The sequence below is a fragment of the Phyllostomus hastatus genome, unplaced genomic scaffold (assembly GCF_019186645.2).
Source record: "Phyllostomus hastatus isolate PE091 unplaced genomic scaffold, TTU_PhHast_1.1 phas_scaffold_46, whole genome shotgun sequence".
NCBI lineage: Eukaryota > Metazoa > Chordata > Mammalia > Chiroptera > Phyllostomidae > Phyllostomus > Phyllostomus hastatus.
The window spans coordinates 29,659,317-29,677,626 of record NW_025334032.1 but is presented as its reverse complement, the minus strand read 5'-3'; the positions used below and the strand labels follow the sequence as shown (position 1 = coordinate 29,677,626).

The following is an 18,310-nucleotide window of genomic DNA, read 5'->3' as shown; positions in this document are numbered from 1 at the left end:
GTGACTGAGGGGGAGGGGGGCATAAGGGGACTGAATTGTAATGGGAAAAAAGAAACCTTTCAGAAACAAAAATTTTTTTTTTTTTACTAAAGTCATCTGATTAGCAACCTTAAAAAATGGAACATATACCTAGGTCCAACTACTCTGTTCATTACTATATAATAAACTCTCTCTTTACTTATGCTATACCTTGTTTTAGGACATTTACTTCTAATACAGATAGAATAAAGGATGACTTCAGAGACTGAAAGCTTGCTCACAAGATTTCTTCTTCATAGCTAAGACTGCCACCTAGTGGGCTAAAGCAAAAAATCTTTATCAATATAATCTAGACAAAGCATTGTGAGAAGTAAAATACAAAAAAAAGACTCAGAAAAATAGAAGACAAATGTTCAGATATGCATTAACTTCCAGTGGGACTTCTCTGGAAACACACATACCTTCCACAATTAACAGAAACACAGTTTTTTAAAATGAGTGCTTTATGCAATACTGACACTTTCAACTACAAAAACAAAAACAATGACTCATTCCCGAGGTTCCTGTGGGTGGCTGTTTTCCACAGGACCTTACAGCACTGTATGAACACCTCAATAACAATGTGCAACACGATGTACTGCATGTGTCCCCATGTCATTTCTTCCTCAGCCTATAAGCTCCAGGGCAGAAACTTTATTCATGGTAAGATCCCTTGTATCAATGAATGTGCTCAATGTAAAACTGCATGAAAAAGTGTGAAAACAATGTACTTAATTTTTCTCTATCTTATAAACATAAGATGTACCTTTAATAGAATTCTCAACCCCGGCAATGTTCTCCCCAGTGAACATTTGGTAATGTCTGAAGTCATTCTGATTGTCAACATTGAAAAGAGTATGCAAGCCCTGGCTGGCATAGCTCAGTGGATTGAGCGCGGGCTGCGAACCAAAGTGCCGCAAGTTCAATTCCCAGTCAGGGCACATGCCTGGGTTGCAGGCCATGACCCCCAGCAACCACACATTGATGTTTCTCTCTCTCTCTCTTTCTCCCTCCCTTCCCTCTCTAAAAATAAATAAAATCTTAAAAAAAAAAGAAAGAAAAAGAAAAGAGAGTATGCTACTGGCATCTCAAGAAGCCAGGGATGCTGTTAAACATCCTGTAGTGTACAGTGACACGCCCAACATCAAAAAAATTATTCAACTCAAAATATCAGTACTGCCAAGGTTGAAAAACCCTGCCTCCTCCCAAATATCTTTCCTGGAAAGTATACAGATTAATGAAAAATACCAATTTACAATAACAAACTGAGCCTAGAACCTAATTCTGTTTTACACAAAAAAATCTTTTTATGTTTTAATACACATTGGATTTTCTAGAAACATGCAATGTGTACTGTATATATAGTATGATTAACCTTTGTAAATAACAGAAAAGCTACATTTTGTATTTTTTAGATTTTTACAAAGAATTCTTTATCATACTTATGAAAGGCATCAATTATGACATTTAAGTTGCCAATGCATCACACCTGTATTTCCATTTGTAGCTACCATGTAGTGGGGGGAAAAAAAACGGATTCTATGGAAAGTAACCTCACAGGGTGATCTGATCATAAATTCCTACGTGGACAGGTCATGGTGGGTAGTCACATAACTTCAGTAAAAGGCTCGTCTTTGTCTTCAGCAAGCCCTGTCCATTGTGTCTGTGCATCCAGGTCAACACACCTCTGACAGTTCTCTTCTCAGACCCTTCCTTCTAAAGTGTGACCTCCCTCAAGAGGGCACATCATCTTGTTAACTATCTTGGAATCCAGTTCCCTGCCTTGCCTTCTCCCACCTTCATGTAATCGTCCATAGTTCCAAATGCATAAAAGCTGCCACAAACTGTCATTTCTTGGAAGCATTTTATCTGTCTACTCAGATCTTGCTTCCAGGTATATCCTCTGTCACAAACAAATTCTGATAAAAGTTCTCTATAGGTTTGGATGTTTCTTACATCAACTATCCCCTACATTTAGCAAAGTAAGTGAGGCATATAAGAAGATACTAATTATTTGTGGGAGCTGCTGGGTTGGTGAACACGCGAAGATTCAGGGAGAAAGACATGCTGGGACCAGGGAAGATCCCTGCCCCTCCCCACGTACTCTGCCCTATGCATCCCTTCCATGTGGCTGTTCCTGAGTTACATCCTTTTACAATAAACAGTAAACTAGACTCCAAACTCCACAGAGGCCCACTCTTGGGACACCCCTCTCAGGAACCAGCCACGTTTCCGTGAGAACCCCGAGTCACACGGAGGAGCCCAGCCAAGCGCTCAGCCAGCAGTCATCGGCTGTGAGCCATCCTGGCGTCGAGTCCAGTTGAGCCTTCAACACCAGCTGCCAGCTGACCGCAAACACATTTAGAGATGCCAGAATTTTTTTGTTTCTCTGGATGAAAAAGTGCTCAAAGGGAAATGTTCTGCCCATGTGGAAGAGGTGAAACAAAAATGACAGAAGCACTCAAAGACACTAAAATCTACAAGTTCAAAACCTGTTTTGAGCAGGGGGAAAAAGTCTATAGGTGTAGTGCATCAAATGGACAGTATTTTGAAGGTGACTGAAGCTTAAACATGTAAGACTAAATGCACAATTTTTTATAACTGAATTCTGGCTTTTTTGGTTCATATATATATATATATCTCAACCTCCCCAAAACTCAATTTCCAAGTAATGGGGAGAATACATCATACAATAAGATTGTATATAAACTGATACTCAGAACTGACTCAGAAGATTAAAACCAACTGTATGCCATCTACAAAGGAACTATCTAAAACAGAAGACAGGTATAAAGTAAAAGAATGGGCAAAAAGATATCAAATTTTTAAAAAGGTACAGGTGTTAAGATAGTAATATGAGATAAAGCTGGACTGCGAGTAAATTAATATGACCAAGAGTGATATGTTACAATGATCATAGATCGAACTCTTAAACTATAAATGTCAAGACTGTTTTAAACCAAAAACCGCACAGGAAAATATATAACGGAATAGCTAAAATTCAAAATATAGGTATCACCCATTTAAATAGAAGACAACAAACATATAGCTTAGCATCCAATTCTATAATTACAACAAAAAAATCTTTCTGAAAATATACATTTCAAAATACTTGTGTGTAACTTTTATTTAATTTTCTAACTTATGTTAAAATTGTACTTTAAATAATTAACAAAGGAAAATTACATATAAAAATGAAAACTAAAACTTTTCATAAAGTTCTGATAATTGCGATATTTTTCACAAAATTGTAATAATTTTATATAAAATAGTATGCTTTCAGCACTGGCTGGCGTAGCTCAGTGGATTGAGCACGGGCTGGGAACCAAAGTGTCCCAGGTTCGATTCCCAGCCAGGGTACATTACTAGGTTGCAGGCCATAACCCCCAGCAACCGCACATTGATTCTCTCTCTGTCCCTCCCTTCCCTCCCTAAAAATAAATAAATAAAATCTAAAAAAATAAAATAAATAAAATAAAATAAAATAAAATAGTATGCTTTCTAAAAATTGCTCACGCTTTTACAATGTTTTTTATAATTTTTTATTTTTAGAGAGGAGAGAATTATCAATATGCAAGAGAAAACATCCAAATGGATGCCTCTCGTGGGCACTGCAACCAGGGACCAAACCCACAACCCAGGTGTGTGCCCTGACGGGGCACCAACTGGCAGTCTTTCACTCTGTGAGATGACACCCAGACAACCGTGCCACTGGTCAGGGATGCAATGGTTTTTCACAAATGGCACTGATACATCTGTCAGTGAAGGCAAAACTCCCACTCGTTTGATCCCATCCTTTGTTACTGTAAAGCTTACAAGTGCGGTGATTTGCACTTGTAAGCACTAAAACACAGAGCAAATTCTCTGTATTATTTTGTTCATCCCACTGATTCAGAAAGACAAACTTCTAGTTCCCACTAAAAAGGGAAAAAATAATCTCTTCCCCTTTTATCTAATTTGATAATCAAAAGAGTAAGTTATTTGAGAGTATCAGTTACCAACAAAAGTTTATTTTCTCCCATCTTGCATCAAGCTTTCATGTCAGGATATGAAGTAATATTTGCAAAATAAAATAACCGAGAAACTCCTTTTTTGCTACAGCTGGGGTATAAGCATAGTAAATCATAAGCTGCTATACCATGACTGCAAGTGTAATTAACTGAAACTCTCAAATTGCATTCTGAGAATAAATGTTATGACTTACTCTAAGAGATGACAATGCTAAAAAAACAAATAAAAAGCAGTACTGTAATGTTATAAATTTTGTAACACACTTGCAAACTAAAGAAAGTACTTATACAGAAAAGGCTTACCTTCGTCCACAGAAAACTGACAGCTCTTATCATTGAAGAAAAGAATTTTCTTCTTATCAGGACGACTTACAAATAGTATCTGGTCCCCTAGAGCCTTAAAGATAAAGAACATTTTTTCAGTTAACTCTCCAAATTACCTCACTACCACCACCACTTCCAGTTTTGTTTTGTTTCGTTTTTTTTACAACAAAGAATTTCCATTTCTTTCAACTCTCGGTATACCATTAGGGTCCACTAGGCCCAATTTTAGGTCTTGAGTTTCTTTCTTGATCAGTTCTGACTATTTTTAAGGATTGCTACTTCAAGACTTTCATTCTTAGACGTCTTCAAAGTACAAGAAGAAAATTTATTTTTTAAAAAAACAGAATAAAAGTATGTGTGGCAATTATGATTTGGGTTCACTGGACTCTTTTATTAATCTCAGAAAAATAGTAGGATCTTAGTGTTTTTACTTTTCTTCAACCTTGAAATATTTTGCTACTTATTCAGTACACCTCAATTATTTCTAATGCTTTAAAAAGCTAAAATAAGAAAATGAAAGAATTATCAAATCACCTAGGACTATGAGGCAATAGTGAAATAAAGAGCCACATTTCAGGTTTTTTTATTCCATTGCCAAAAGTATGACATCATCTCTCAAGAAGGTATAAAAGACCGAAGAGTCTTTGTTGTCTTTTAGCTTTCTTAAGCACAGCTGACAATTCAGAATTTATTTTCTACTACTCAGAGCAATGGCAAGAAAACTGACAGAAGATATTTCATCACTATTATTAATGAATGAGAACAAAAATACAAAAAGCCTGCTAGCACACTCTAGAGTCTAATGATGACAGTAAAATTCATCATGGAAATAAAGTCTCAAACTATGAGTATTTAAATGACAATACCACAGTGAATACTCTCAAGCTATAGGATCAACAAGTGAACAACATACGTCTAAGGAAATAAAATATTTTTATCCAGTTAGTTATTCAACAGGAAGGACTTCATTGTATATTATGTGATAAGAATCTCTGCTACCTCCCTCTGCTAAAAGGACATATACTTCCATCTTTTTGACATGTGTTTGCCAAAACATACCTGATACAGAGGTTTGCTATACTAAAGCCTTTTTCTTTAATCCCCACCTGAGGGCATTTTTTCATTGCTTTTTTTAGAGGAAGGAAGGGAAGAAGAAGGGACAGAGAGAAACCAATGTAAAGGAGAAGCATCAACTGGCTGCCTCCTGTACACACCCAGACCAGGGATCGAACCCGCAACCCAGGCATGTGCCCTGACTGGGAATTGAACCTGCAACCTTTTGGTTACAGGACAACACTCCAACCGACTGAGCCACACTGGCCGGGGCACTATACTAAATCCGTATTAAAATTTCTAGTTAAGCTGTTTTTCACCATCCCTTTATTTTTATATAAATTATTCATAACATGACAATACTTTTTAAAATAATAAAACAAACTTCAATGGACCCAGGTGGTAAGAGCAGAATAAAAATTGAGTTTCAAGCAATTCTGAAATAATCCTGCCTGAAAATGAAATAGACTGTATGCTTTTCCTGACCCCTTCAGCTCTAATCCTTAGGGAACAGAGCCACTAAAGATAAGGTATCAAAGTGACTTTACACCACAAAATGGTTTAAAATAGAATAAGCAATGATCAGTTTACACCACTGTTCTACTTTAGAATGTAATGAAAAGTCTACTGCATAGTAATAATATGTGAAAACGGGAAAGAAAGAACGGAGCAGGAAACGCACCTAGCACTCTCGACTGTCAGCTAAAATCCAGTAGTTCTATGTTTTAACATGCTATAATGTACACAATTTATACACTTTGGCCATATTTTATTTTCAACATTTGTGCAGGTTAAGTTTAGACACTTTTAAATTAAAAATATTAAGAGGGTTCTGCTTCTAATAATGGCCAAGTAACTTCTAAGGGACCCACCTTCCCACAGAAAACAACTACAAACTCTGGACTTTTTTTTTTGAAAAGTAGAAGAGCTAAGAACAAAACAGATCTTATGCCTTCCACCCACTGCAGAAAAGACAATTTGGAGTGGAGCCTAGTCAAGATAAATACCCAACTAAAAACAAAACAAAAACATTCTCTGGAGCAGTAAAACAGAATCCTGAGTTGCCCAGAGAGGTGTGGCTCCGTGGGTTGGGAGTCGTCCTGCAAACCGAAAGGTCCACTAGGCCAGGTCCCCGGCTGGGGGTGTGTGAGCGGCCACCAATCAGTGTTTCTCTCACAAATCAACGTTTCTCTCCCTCTTTCTCCCTCCATTTCCCCCTTTCTAAAAATAAATAAATAAAACCTTTAAAAATATCCTGAGGCTTTATACATATGGTTCACAAAATTCAATAAGCAACAGAAATTTATTAGATACATGAACAAACAGGCAAACGTGACCCGTACTCAAGAGACAGAGTCAGTGCAGACAGGTACCAAGATAAAATCTGAAGAGAAGGATTTTAAAGCAGCTATAAGAAATTGCATTTAAGGAGATAATGGAAAATTTGCTTATAATGAATTAAAAAAATTCAACAAAGTAACAGAAACCATAAAGAATGAAAAGTCTAGAAATGAAAAATACAATCTCTAAAATAAAAAGTTGTCCTGGCTGGTGCAGCTCAGTGAATTGAGCGTGGGCTGGGAACCAAAGGGTCACTGGTTCAATCCCCAGTAAGGGGATATGCCTGGGTTGTGGGCCAGGTCCCCAGTGGGGGCCACGTGAGAGGCAATCACACATTGGTATTTCTCTCCCTCTTTCTCCCTCCCTTCCCCTCTCTAAAAATAAAAATCTTAACTTAAAATAAAAAGTTCACCAAATGGGCTTAACAAATTAGAGGTGAAGAAGAAAAGTCAGTGGACTTGACACTAGATGAATAGAACAAAATACAGGCTGAAAAAATAAACAGCCTCAGGATGTAGGACACCACCAAAAGGTCTAATAATGTGTGACTTAATTCCCAAGAGGTAGAGGAGAGAAATGAGCAAGTGTTACTCTACAGGTAACAAAAAGAATGAACCTGCTTACAGGTTAGCACCAATCATCACCAACTGGGAAAAACAGAGACTGGCAGCCTTTCCATGTGAGTTCCAAATTCAAACTGGAAATGTAACCTGTATGACTGACTTCTACTGACAGTCCCTTTAGGAGCTCAAACACCCAGCTCATTAGCCAATGTTTTTGTGTTTAATGTGTCTGGTTCCTCAGGCTGACAGTGTCTACTAGCTCTGTAGTTCCTGTACACAAACATAAAAACTTCCGAGAAGAACACTTGTGCCTTTGAGAACTTTCTGGAGATATTCCGAAGAGTCAAACAAGCACAGGCACCACCACCAGGACAGGAAGCCGTCCGAGGCACAGGACCACGGCTGTGCTCTGTCCTGCTCTGCAGCAGGAATGCCAAATTCTCAACTGCCTCACCACAACCCCAGGTATATACGATGGAGCCTTTCAAAGTGAAAATTTAAAAATCCTTGCTATTTTTTAAAACCAAGATGACATTATTTTTTTCCTTTTTATTGAATTTAGTGGGGTCACACTGACTGACAAAATGATACAGGTTTCAGGCGCACAGTTCTACAGCACATCATCCGCACACTGTGCTGTGTGTTCTCCACCCCAAGTCAGTCTCCGTCCACTACCATTCATCCCCCGACACCCTCTCCGCCACCTCCTCCACCCCCCAAACTACATTATTAATTCGAATTATATAGAAGCATAGAAAGAAGAGAGAGGTCACCTTGACAGCTTTCTGGGAATTGGGCAGTCCTTCCTCTATGTCTTCTAAAAGGATTCCTCCTAAGCCTCGCTGGTCATGCTTATCTAAGAGCCTCAGCAGGGCTTTCTTGTCCTTTAGGTTGTACTTGGGCTTGAAGGCATACTTCCCGTCTATTACTTCAATTTTGGGGTTATTGACTAATGCCTGTAACAGTGACACAATTTGGACATATTAACAAAAGGAAACTTTGTATATACATTCTTAAGTTCCACTAATTATTTTAAAAAATACACGACCCAATACAATGACAAATTAAAAGTATCTTATGAATATCAACTAGCAGATCTGTAATACTTGGACATCCAGGATCCAAAACAATATACTCTAGAGATCAACATGGTGCTCACTTTTTATAAAGGAAACTATTATTTACCTAAATTCTTTGGGTAAGAAAGAAATCATTTTATCACAACTGTTTGAAGAAAGCTGTACTCATATTCTTTTGGACAACCAAAGAGACAAGAATCAATACAATATCTATTAACATAAACAAAGTGAACTGGGTATTGCCTATCTACTCTCAAAGTACAGGTTATGGGATATTGGCTTTACAATGTGAGAAGCATTCCCCCCGTTGGTCAGTAACGGTGGGTCTGCCCTACCTGGCATCAAATGGCACCAGCAGCTGTGGAAGGAAGTGAAATGGACCAAACCAGTGCATATAGGAAATGTACCTATTATGTCAGCTCAAGAATGAAGCTGAGTAGGAATGTAGGAATTACTGAATGTAATTATGTTCCCAGTCAGTTCTGCTGTACAGCTAACATCAAACAGAAAGCTTTTTAAGAAAGAGAAACCCTATTTATTTTCTTTTGCAGCTAACAGCCTGACCATGAAAGGAGAAAGAAACAAAGAAGGGAGAATAAAATAGTAAGAAATATAATCTTGAGTGTCTGCAGTCTGTGAAATTCCAGGATTAAGTATAGCAACAAAACAATGTGATTTACCACTATTTGTATATCACTAATATAATGAGCTACAATGATAATGATTAACTGGTTCATTTATATTATGAAAGAACAATATTTGCTTGCTAAAATAATTGAAGTATACTTTAAGAATTTTCCGTTTGGTCTTTAGATTAGCACAGGTCCTAGAAAGCAGTCTTCTTCATTGTCAATGTCATACTTAAACAAAAAAGAGGGAAATTATCTGAATTTTTAAAAAATGTTATTCATTTCCAAATTACCATGATCACTTATTGGTTTGGGGTTCCTTTTCTTCCAATGCTGTGTGTATATATACAATGTTCAGGATGGTTCTTCCCAGTTACTTGCTGGAGGCATAACATTACTATCAATTCATAATGGTAGTAGTAGTATAGCAAATATCTCGCTTAACAAAATACCTTGCTACCCCTGTTACCTCATGCTTTCACCGTCTTAAACATATGTAAAGACAATACCATTTGCCAACACATTATACATTATAAAATTTAGCAATTCAAAATAGGCAACAATTCTGTAAAAACTTAAATGAAATTGATACAACGGCTGACTTTTATAACTTTTAGGCTAAGGTCTCTGACATTTTTAAATAGGTATATAAGATTACATGAAAACCAAATCAAATGTTCTTAAAATAAGAATGTTTACAAAACAAAGACCCTACACCAATTCTTTTTTAAAATAAGTAAAAACAATTACCAGATTTTAGTCTATTAAAAACCCTAGGTGGAGCAAATATTTCATGGTAATCAGCTAATTTCTTTAAAATATTTTAAGCCTATTCTTACCTCAGTCATTAGCCACTGTTTTTGCTTGAGTCCGATATCTAAATGTTGTGTTTCATCCAAAATTTCTTCTAAAGTTAGAGGATGTGTATCACCTCGCTGATGACGTGTCTATTGGGGGAAGATATTATAAGATAGTTTTAACATGCTAGGTGCATTAACAAGTAAATCAATCTTTTAAGCAATGTAGAACATGTATTATCTGAAGCAGTACAATTACAGTGATGAAGAGAATGGACTATAAAAATCAGACAGAGCCAGGTTCAAACTTACGGTTCTATAAAATCAAATGCTAAACTGAGAGAAATATTTGCAACTAATATGACAAGGAACTAATCTTCCTAATAGTTTAAGAGCTCTGAAAACCTATCAGGAAAATGAGACAAAGATAGGAACACATAAATCAAAGAAAAAGAAATGCAAATGACCTTAAACATGAAAAGATATTCATGACCTTAAAACTCGAAAAGATACTCAACCTCCACCAAGATATTTTTACCTATGACACTGCTGAAAATTCATGTGACTAATGGTGAGGTTCTAAGAAAACAGGCCCTCTCAAACGCTACCATAAAGAATACTAACTGTGCCCTGGCCAGGAGCTCAGATGGTCAGAACATCACCCCATTCACCAAAAGGCTGAGGGTTCGACCACCAGTCAGGGCACATACCTAGACTGCAGGTTTGATCCCACTTCAGTAGCAAGTAGGAGGCAATCGATCAATGTCTCTCTCTTACACCGGTGCTTCTCTCTATCCTCCTCCCTCTCTCTCTAAAAGTCAATAAACATATCCTTGGTTGAGGATTAAAAAAAATACTAATTGTGAGTGTGCTTACCTGAATGTGTTTCTTTCTGCAGAAATTTAGAGAAAGCTGGCAATAGTAAAGTCATGTTGCGAGCCTTAAAGACACTGAAGTCATTAAGGTCCCTGAAAATGGCTATAAGGAGAATTTTTTTAAAAAAAGAGTACTAATTGAAGAGCATTTGAGATCTTGCTCCCCTGCATGTCTTCAGTTTGGCTCAAATAAACTCACAAAAACTATTAAAAATGCTAATTGACTGAAATAGAGGTCAGGCTGACAGTGCCCACACAAGAGGGTAGAGGGAATTTCAGGGGACAGTGGGAAAGGTTCACGGGAACGAACTTAAAGGACACATGGTCAAAAACTAAGGGGAGGGTAGTAATGGGAGGGAAGTGGGGATGGGTGGGAGGGGGGGCTGGATTGGGAGTAAAAAGGAGAAAACTAATTGAACAATGATTAAAATAAAATTAATAAAAGAATATAAAGAGAAAAAAATACTAATTGATTAGTATTTTTACTAAGAGTAAAACTAATATTTTAAAAACTATTAAAAATACTAACTCTCAGGGAGGGCAACTTCACAATATGAATAAATTTAAGCCCTTTGTCCCAGCAACTCCATTTCCAGGAATTAACTCTACAGATATACAAGACAACACAAAAGAGTGACAAGGTCGCTGCAGCATCGCTTGCAAAAGATCAGAAACAACCCTGGTGGCTAATTAAATAAACTGCAGCACATCTATGCTACTATACAGATGTTAAAAAAGAAAATACAGATGTTCTCTCCATGCTAATTTCAAAAGACATCCAGGACAAATTATTAAAGAACATATAGATACCAAATGTTGGTGAGGATGCAGAGGAACAGAAACTCTCATTCACTGCTGGTGGGAATGCAAAATGGTACACATGTTCTGGAAGACAGTTTGGGATTTTTTTTTTGTAATTAAACATGTTCTTATATGATCTAGCAATTATGCTCCTTAGTATTTACCCAGATGAGCTGGAAACTAATGTTCATGCAAAGACCTGCTTCATGCAAAGACCTGCACACAGATGCTTGTGTCACTCTATTCATAATTGCCAAAATCTGGAAGCAACCAAGATGTCCTTCAGTAGATGAACTGATAAACTGTGGTCCACCCAGACAATGGAATGAACTGTAATGTGCTGAATGAACTCAGCACAAAAATAAACTATCAAGTCATGGAAAAACATGGAAGAATCTTAAATGCCTATTACTAGTTGAAAGAAGCTAAGCTGAGGCTACATACCAACAACTATGTGATATTCTAGGAAAGGTAAACCTACGGAAGCCATAAACAATTCAGTGGTTGCCAAGGGGTGAGAGAGGAGAAGGGATGAAGATGCAGAGCACAGATGATTTCTAGTGCAATGAAAGTATTCTGCATGAAAGTATGATGAAGAACACATTCACTATACACTTGTCAAAACCCATATACCTCCCTGGCTGGTGTAGCTCAGTGGATTGAGCACAGGCTGCAAACCAAAAGGTCGCAGGTTCAATTCCCAGTCAGGGCACGTGCCTGGGTTGTGGGACTAGGTCCCGAGTTGGGTGCGTGCGAGAGGCAACCACACATTGATGTTTCTCTCCTTCTCTTTCTCCCTCCCTTCCCCTCTCTCTAAAAATAAATAAAATATTAAAACAAAAACCCCGTAACAACTCCAAGAGTGAATTCTAATGTAAACTATGGACATAGGATGACAATGATGTGTCAGGTGCAGATTCACAAATGCACCATAATGGTGCAGGATACCCCAGTATGAGACTGGAAGTGGGGTAGTGAACATAAGAACTCTGCTTTCTGCCCAGTTACTATAAAAACCTAACACTGCTCTAAAAAATAAAATCAATTAAAAACAACTTCTATATATATAATAGAATATTATTTAGCCATTTTAAAAAAGTAAATACTGCGATTTACAACAACATGATTGGACCCTGAGGGCAATATACTAAATAAAATTCAGAAGGAGAAAGAAAAATACTGTGTGATCTCACTCATATGTAAAATTCCCCACCCCAAAAAATCCTAAATTTAACAGATACAGAGAACAGACCAGTGGTTGCCAACGGTTGAAGTTAGGGGGTGGACAAAATGGGTAAATGTGATCAAAATTACAAACTTCCAGTTATAAGATAAGTCAGTCCTAGGAATGAACTGTAAAACATGGTAACTATAGCTAATAATACTGTATTGTATAATATATATATGTTGTACACCTAAGACTAATATAATGTTATATGTCGATTATATCTCAATTAAAAAAAAACAACAACAAAAATTAACTATAAAAAATGTAGTATGGCATCTTTTAAGAAGGAAGGGGCAGATTCCAGCTAAGGTGGAAGTGTAGGTAAACATGCTTCACCTCTGCACACAACTACAGCAAAAAATTACAATGAGAGTACAAAACATATTTCACCCAGATTTGTCAGAAAATCGAGCTGTAGGGCAGTCTGACAACTAAGGATTTAAAGGAGACACATTCATCCAGACAGGTCGGAGGGGTGGAGACTCGGTGGTGCAGAGAGGGAGCAGACCTGGTGGTCCCACATTCACATGTGGTGGATAAAAATTCGGAGGGATACCTCAGGAGCAAGCAATCCCACCCCCAGACCAGACCACCCAGCCCAGGGTTACAGCATGAGTAAGACAAATCCCCATAACTTCTGCCTTCAAAAACCAGTGGGGTTTGGGGCAGTGGAAGAAACTGTGGGATTCTCAAGAGACTTCTCTTAAAGGGCCCACAACAGACTTAAGACTCATGCAGACCCACCCTCTCTGGGATTCAGCACCACAGCAACAGCTGGAAGGGCAAAAGTAGCATATGCGGGAAAAGGGGAGAAAGTGAAGTGACCGGCAAGGGGGCAGAGGGGCAAGTGCCAGGGAGACGGCCTCCTCTCAGGCCAGGTAGCGGCACTGTCCCCTCTCTGAGCCCTCTGCCCACACAAAGGCACAGAATTGTGAAATGGGCTGCCCCGCCCTGGTGCCTTGCTGAAGGCCCCACACAATCTACAGGTGCCTTTTCTACAACAGGCCACGCTACTAAGACAGGAAGTCAGGGCAGCTCTACCTAACACACAGAAGCAAACACAGGGAGGCTGACTAATTGAGGAGACAAAGAAATATGGCTCAAATGGAAGAACAAAGCAAAACTCCAGGAAAAGAACTAAATGAAATGGGGATAACCAACCTATCTCATGCAGAGTTCAAAACACTGATTATCAGGATGCTCAAAGAAATCATTGGGTATTGCAACAGCATAGAAGAGACCCAGGCAGAAATAAAGACTGCATTACGTGAAATAAAAATCCACTGGGAACGAACAATGGAATAGATGAAGCTGAAATTCAAATCAACTATTTGGAAAACAAGGAAGAAAAAAGCATCCAATCAGAACAGCAAGAAAAAAAAAAGAATTAAAAAAAGAGAAGAAATAGCATAAGGAACCTTTGGGACATCTCCAAGTGTACCAACATCTGAATCATAAGGGTGCCGGAAGGAGAAGAGGAAGAGTAAAAAATTGAAAACTTACTTGAAAAAATAGTAAAAGAAAAACTTCCCTAATTTGGTGAAGTACATAGACATATAAGTCCAGGAAGCACAGAGACTCCCAAACAAGATGGACCCAAAGAGGACCACACCAAGACACATCATAATTAAAATACCAAAGGTTAAAGACAGAGAATCTTAAAAGCAGCAAGAGAAAAGCAGAGAGTTACTATAAAGGAGGTTCCATAAGACTGTCAGCAGATTTCTCAAAAGAAACTTTGCAGGCTACAAGGGATTGGCAAGAAGTATTCAAAGTGATAAAAAGCAAATACCTATAACCTAGATTATTCTACCCAGCAAAGCTATCATTTAGAATTGAAGGGCAGATAAAGTGCTTCCCAGACAAGGTAAAGCTAAAGGAGTTCATCATCACCAAGCCATTATCATATGAAATGTCAAAGAGAACTTTATAAGAAAAAGATCAAAACTATGAATATTAAATTATCAACAAATGCACAACTATCAACAATTGAATCTAAAAAACAAACTAAACAAATAAGCAGAACAGGAACAGAATCGTGGATACGGAGATCATCTGGAGTGTTACCAGTGGGGAGAGGAGAGGAGGAGAAGGGGGAAAAGGTGCAGGGATTACGCAGCACAAATTGGTAGTTACAGAACAGTCACAGGGATGTAAACAACAGCACAGGGAATATAGTTAATAACACTATAACGACTATGTATGCTGTCAGAAGGGTGTGAGACTTTTAAGGATGATCACTTACTAAGTTATACTATGTAAAGTCTAATCACTGGAATGTATACCTGAAACTAACATAATATTCAATGTCAACTATAATTGAAATTATTAAAGTTTTTCGCCCTGGCTGGCGTAGCTCAGTGGATTGAGCGCAGGCTGCGAACCAAAGTGCCGCAGGTTCGATTCCCAGTCAGGGTACATGCCTGGGTTGCAGGCCATGGCCCCCTGCAACTGCACATTGATGTTTCTCTCTCTCTCTCTTTCTCCCTCCCTTCCCTCTCTAATAAATAAAATCTTTTAAAAAATAAAGTTTTTAAAAGTGTACCACTGAATTGTCATCTAAGAACTAGTACCTCATATGGAGAAAAAAAAGTCCTTCATAAGGGACTTTTCAAGATAATTTCGAGTGGTTTCTTTTTAGACTTACTCTTTTAAGGAATAACATTTATTTTACATTAACTGTTTCAATAAAAATCTTTTACTAAATTAAATTCACCATACAATTCTTACATCTTCCCAAACAGGGTCACTGAACATAATTCAATCTTTTTGATGTCTCAGTTGCTGCTATAGTGTACACCACATGACTACACACAACAAAAACCATCTCAGAGCTAGTGTGACGTACTGAGCGGTTTGTTTCTGTGCCAGATGCTCTCAGTATTATGATTTTGAAGTTTCTGAATCTGCTTGTCATTTTCTACTTTTTTTTTCTTTTCTGTTTAGTACTTACAAATCTCACTGTACAAATCTCAAACATTCCCTAATGGCGCCCCCTTGAGCCTTCTCCATGTAACTTCTAAGTAATTCTCAGTGACAACTGAAAAGTTCCTAAGTAAATGAATAAACTCTGAGGAGTTTTGTTGTTAATTTTTTTTGCTAAGTTCTTGGTTTTATCACATTTTCAAAAACAGTACACAAGGGACAGTTGAAGACTTCCCAAGAGTCAATTTACAGATCACTTTCATATGTACTCTTTGTCAAAACAGGCCCTCTCCTCTTTGGGGGGGGGAGGGGGCAAGAAGAGGTAATACTCTCACTTCTATCTAGAATTTATAATGCATTGCCTGGAAGTGTAATAAACTCCAGGGATTCAAGATAAGGACAAGTGAAAAAAATATTATTTGGGGAAGCCTTCATAAATGATAATTGAGTTGTCGTAGACTATCTACTATAGGGCTTCTTCTCTCTTCCAGTCTTGTATATTTCTTTAAGAGTTAAAAATAGGACATTCTGGCCCATGCCAGGAAATTTTAATTCTGATACACTATAGTTCATGGGCAATTGAGAGCAGTTTCCTTTACAAACTCTGCCTCTTCCATCCCCACACACTCCACCTCCATGTGTACTGTCCAAGAATCCATCACACTTTGGAGAGAGACTGATAAGAACTAAAGATAACATTGCTAAGAAATATCTAATGATAGAACTAGATTTTTTCAAGTATTTAAATATAAGTCATTCTCCTATATTTCTCAAAACTCATTCCTTGATTATTAGCTTGAGAAAAAGCACATTTAAAGAGCTGAAACAGTATCAATTAAAGAGGCTGATTTTTTTTTACATAGAAATATTTTCAAGGACTACCACATTATTCAAGTTATGCTCCATAAAAGCAACAAACAGCCCTGGCCAGGTGGCGCAGTTGGTTGGCGCATCCCCTGCAGACCAAAAGGCTGCGGGTTTGATCCCTGGTCAGGGCACATACCTAGGTTGCCGGCTGGATCCCCAGTTGGGGCTTGTACAGGAGGCAATCTATTGATTTTTTTCTGTCTTCCATTGATGTTTCTCTCTAAAATCAATAAATGTATCCCCAAGTGATGACTAAAATTATTAAAAACCTGCAGACAGAACTGTATATGAACTACTATATTTTATACTGTGGTAGTTAAAACTTATTTTGTAAAATTGTATCATGGAAGTTTTATTCTAATTAGTCAATTCTCATTACATCTTTTAAACAATTTAGTGTTTCTACCTCCTATTACAAAATCACAGTTAGCTCTAAGACCAATTCATTTTTAACAACAGGTATAACTTCTCCATTAATTACCCTAAAACAAAGTTACTTATTAATGGAGTTATTTCTGAATCATTCCCTTTAATTTATACCTAAAATCTGAGTATCAGAGATCAGAAGATGTAAGCACACACATTTAGAAAAGGAATAACACACTTTTTCATATCCCTCACTTCATAACAATGATGTGATACAACATAAGCAGCATAGTTGTTTTTTAAATTATTAAAATGGATAAATGAATTCTATTTGACCCATGTTATTTTCATCTCAATTACCTTAATAGTACCTTTTAGTATGCATCCTATAATTTATTTCTTAGTGGTTTTTATATTATTTAAAATGTGTATTAACTGTCCTGGCCAGTGTGGCTCAGTTGGTTGGAGCATCACCCCGTAAACCAAAAGGCTGTGGGTGTGACTCCTGGGCAGGGCACGTGCTTGGGTTTCAGGTTCAGTCATGAGAGAGGCAACCAGTTAATGCCTGTCTCTCATATCAGTGTTTTCTCTTTCTCTCTCCCCTTGTCACTCTCTCTAAAGTCAATAAGCATGTCCTCAGGTGAAGTTTTTTTTTAATGTATATTAACCTATTTATCTGAACTTAAAAGAAGATGACATTTTAGGATAAAAAATAAGTTTGATACAGCTGGTTGATTTGACAATGGAAACTAGCTTCATTAATCAAGAGGTACTTCCCATAAATCAAATAAGCTAACCCTTCAACCTGAAACTTTCGACTAAAATGTATTTATATGCATAATAAGATAAAATCATTTTATGATAAAAATTACATTGGCAAAGGTGGACTGAAACTAATATTTTTATTTTTCAACCACTTCTGAGTATATCAGATTAAAGAAAGTACCTACAGGGGAAGAGGGGGACGCAATACAATTAGACACTTGATAAGTCTTGGTAAAGCCTTTTGATACACTTCCTAGAAACTAAAAAAAATTAATGGTTAAGTACCAGGTATCAAATCCTTTGGCAAAGTTAGGCAGTTCACAATCTTTTGCTTTCAACAAAGTTGAAGGAGGACCTAATAGACATGTCAACTGATGTATGCTTGATAATAAATCACAAAGTGATTTCTGGCATATAACTTGGAAGATTTTGCTATCACAAAATTTCCATTAGAAAAAACTTATTTATATGACCATTTATTTCTTAGCACTTAAACCTACAAAATCTTAAAATAAGAGCAGAAATTGGTGCCAAATCCTACTTCATTCTATCAATAATTAACATGTATCTCCAGGTACAAGAACGACTGGAGGGAGAAAGAAGACAGCACCATTCATTTTATTTTAAAATATGGATTTCTGTTGGGCCCTGGCCCGGCGATCCAGTTGG

General features: G+C 37.4%; 1 protein-coding gene and 1 non-coding gene across 2 annotated transcripts in view; one reads left to right on the top strand and one right to left on the bottom strand.

Moving 5' to 3' along the window:
- The window catches only part of GTF2E2 (general transcription factor IIE subunit 2), a 49,757-nt gene that overhangs the window by 9,445 nt on the left and 22,002 nt on the right, over window positions 1-18,310 (bottom strand). The window contains exons 4-6 of the mRNA XM_045821437.1: window positions 9,857-9,964; window positions 8,083-8,265; window positions 4,332-4,425 (exon numbers count right to left, since the gene is read on the bottom strand). Coding sequence (XP_045677393.1) covers window positions 4,332-4,425; window positions 8,083-8,265; window positions 9,857-9,964 — 385 coding nt within the window. The remainder of the gene's footprint in view (window positions 1-4,331; window positions 4,426-8,082; window positions 8,266-9,856; window positions 9,965-18,310) is intronic.
- Window positions 10,668-10,800, top strand: LOC123807851. Its single transcript, XR_006783725.1, has one exon. It is a non-coding gene; the product is annotated as a small nucleolar RNA SNORA33 (small nucleolar RNA).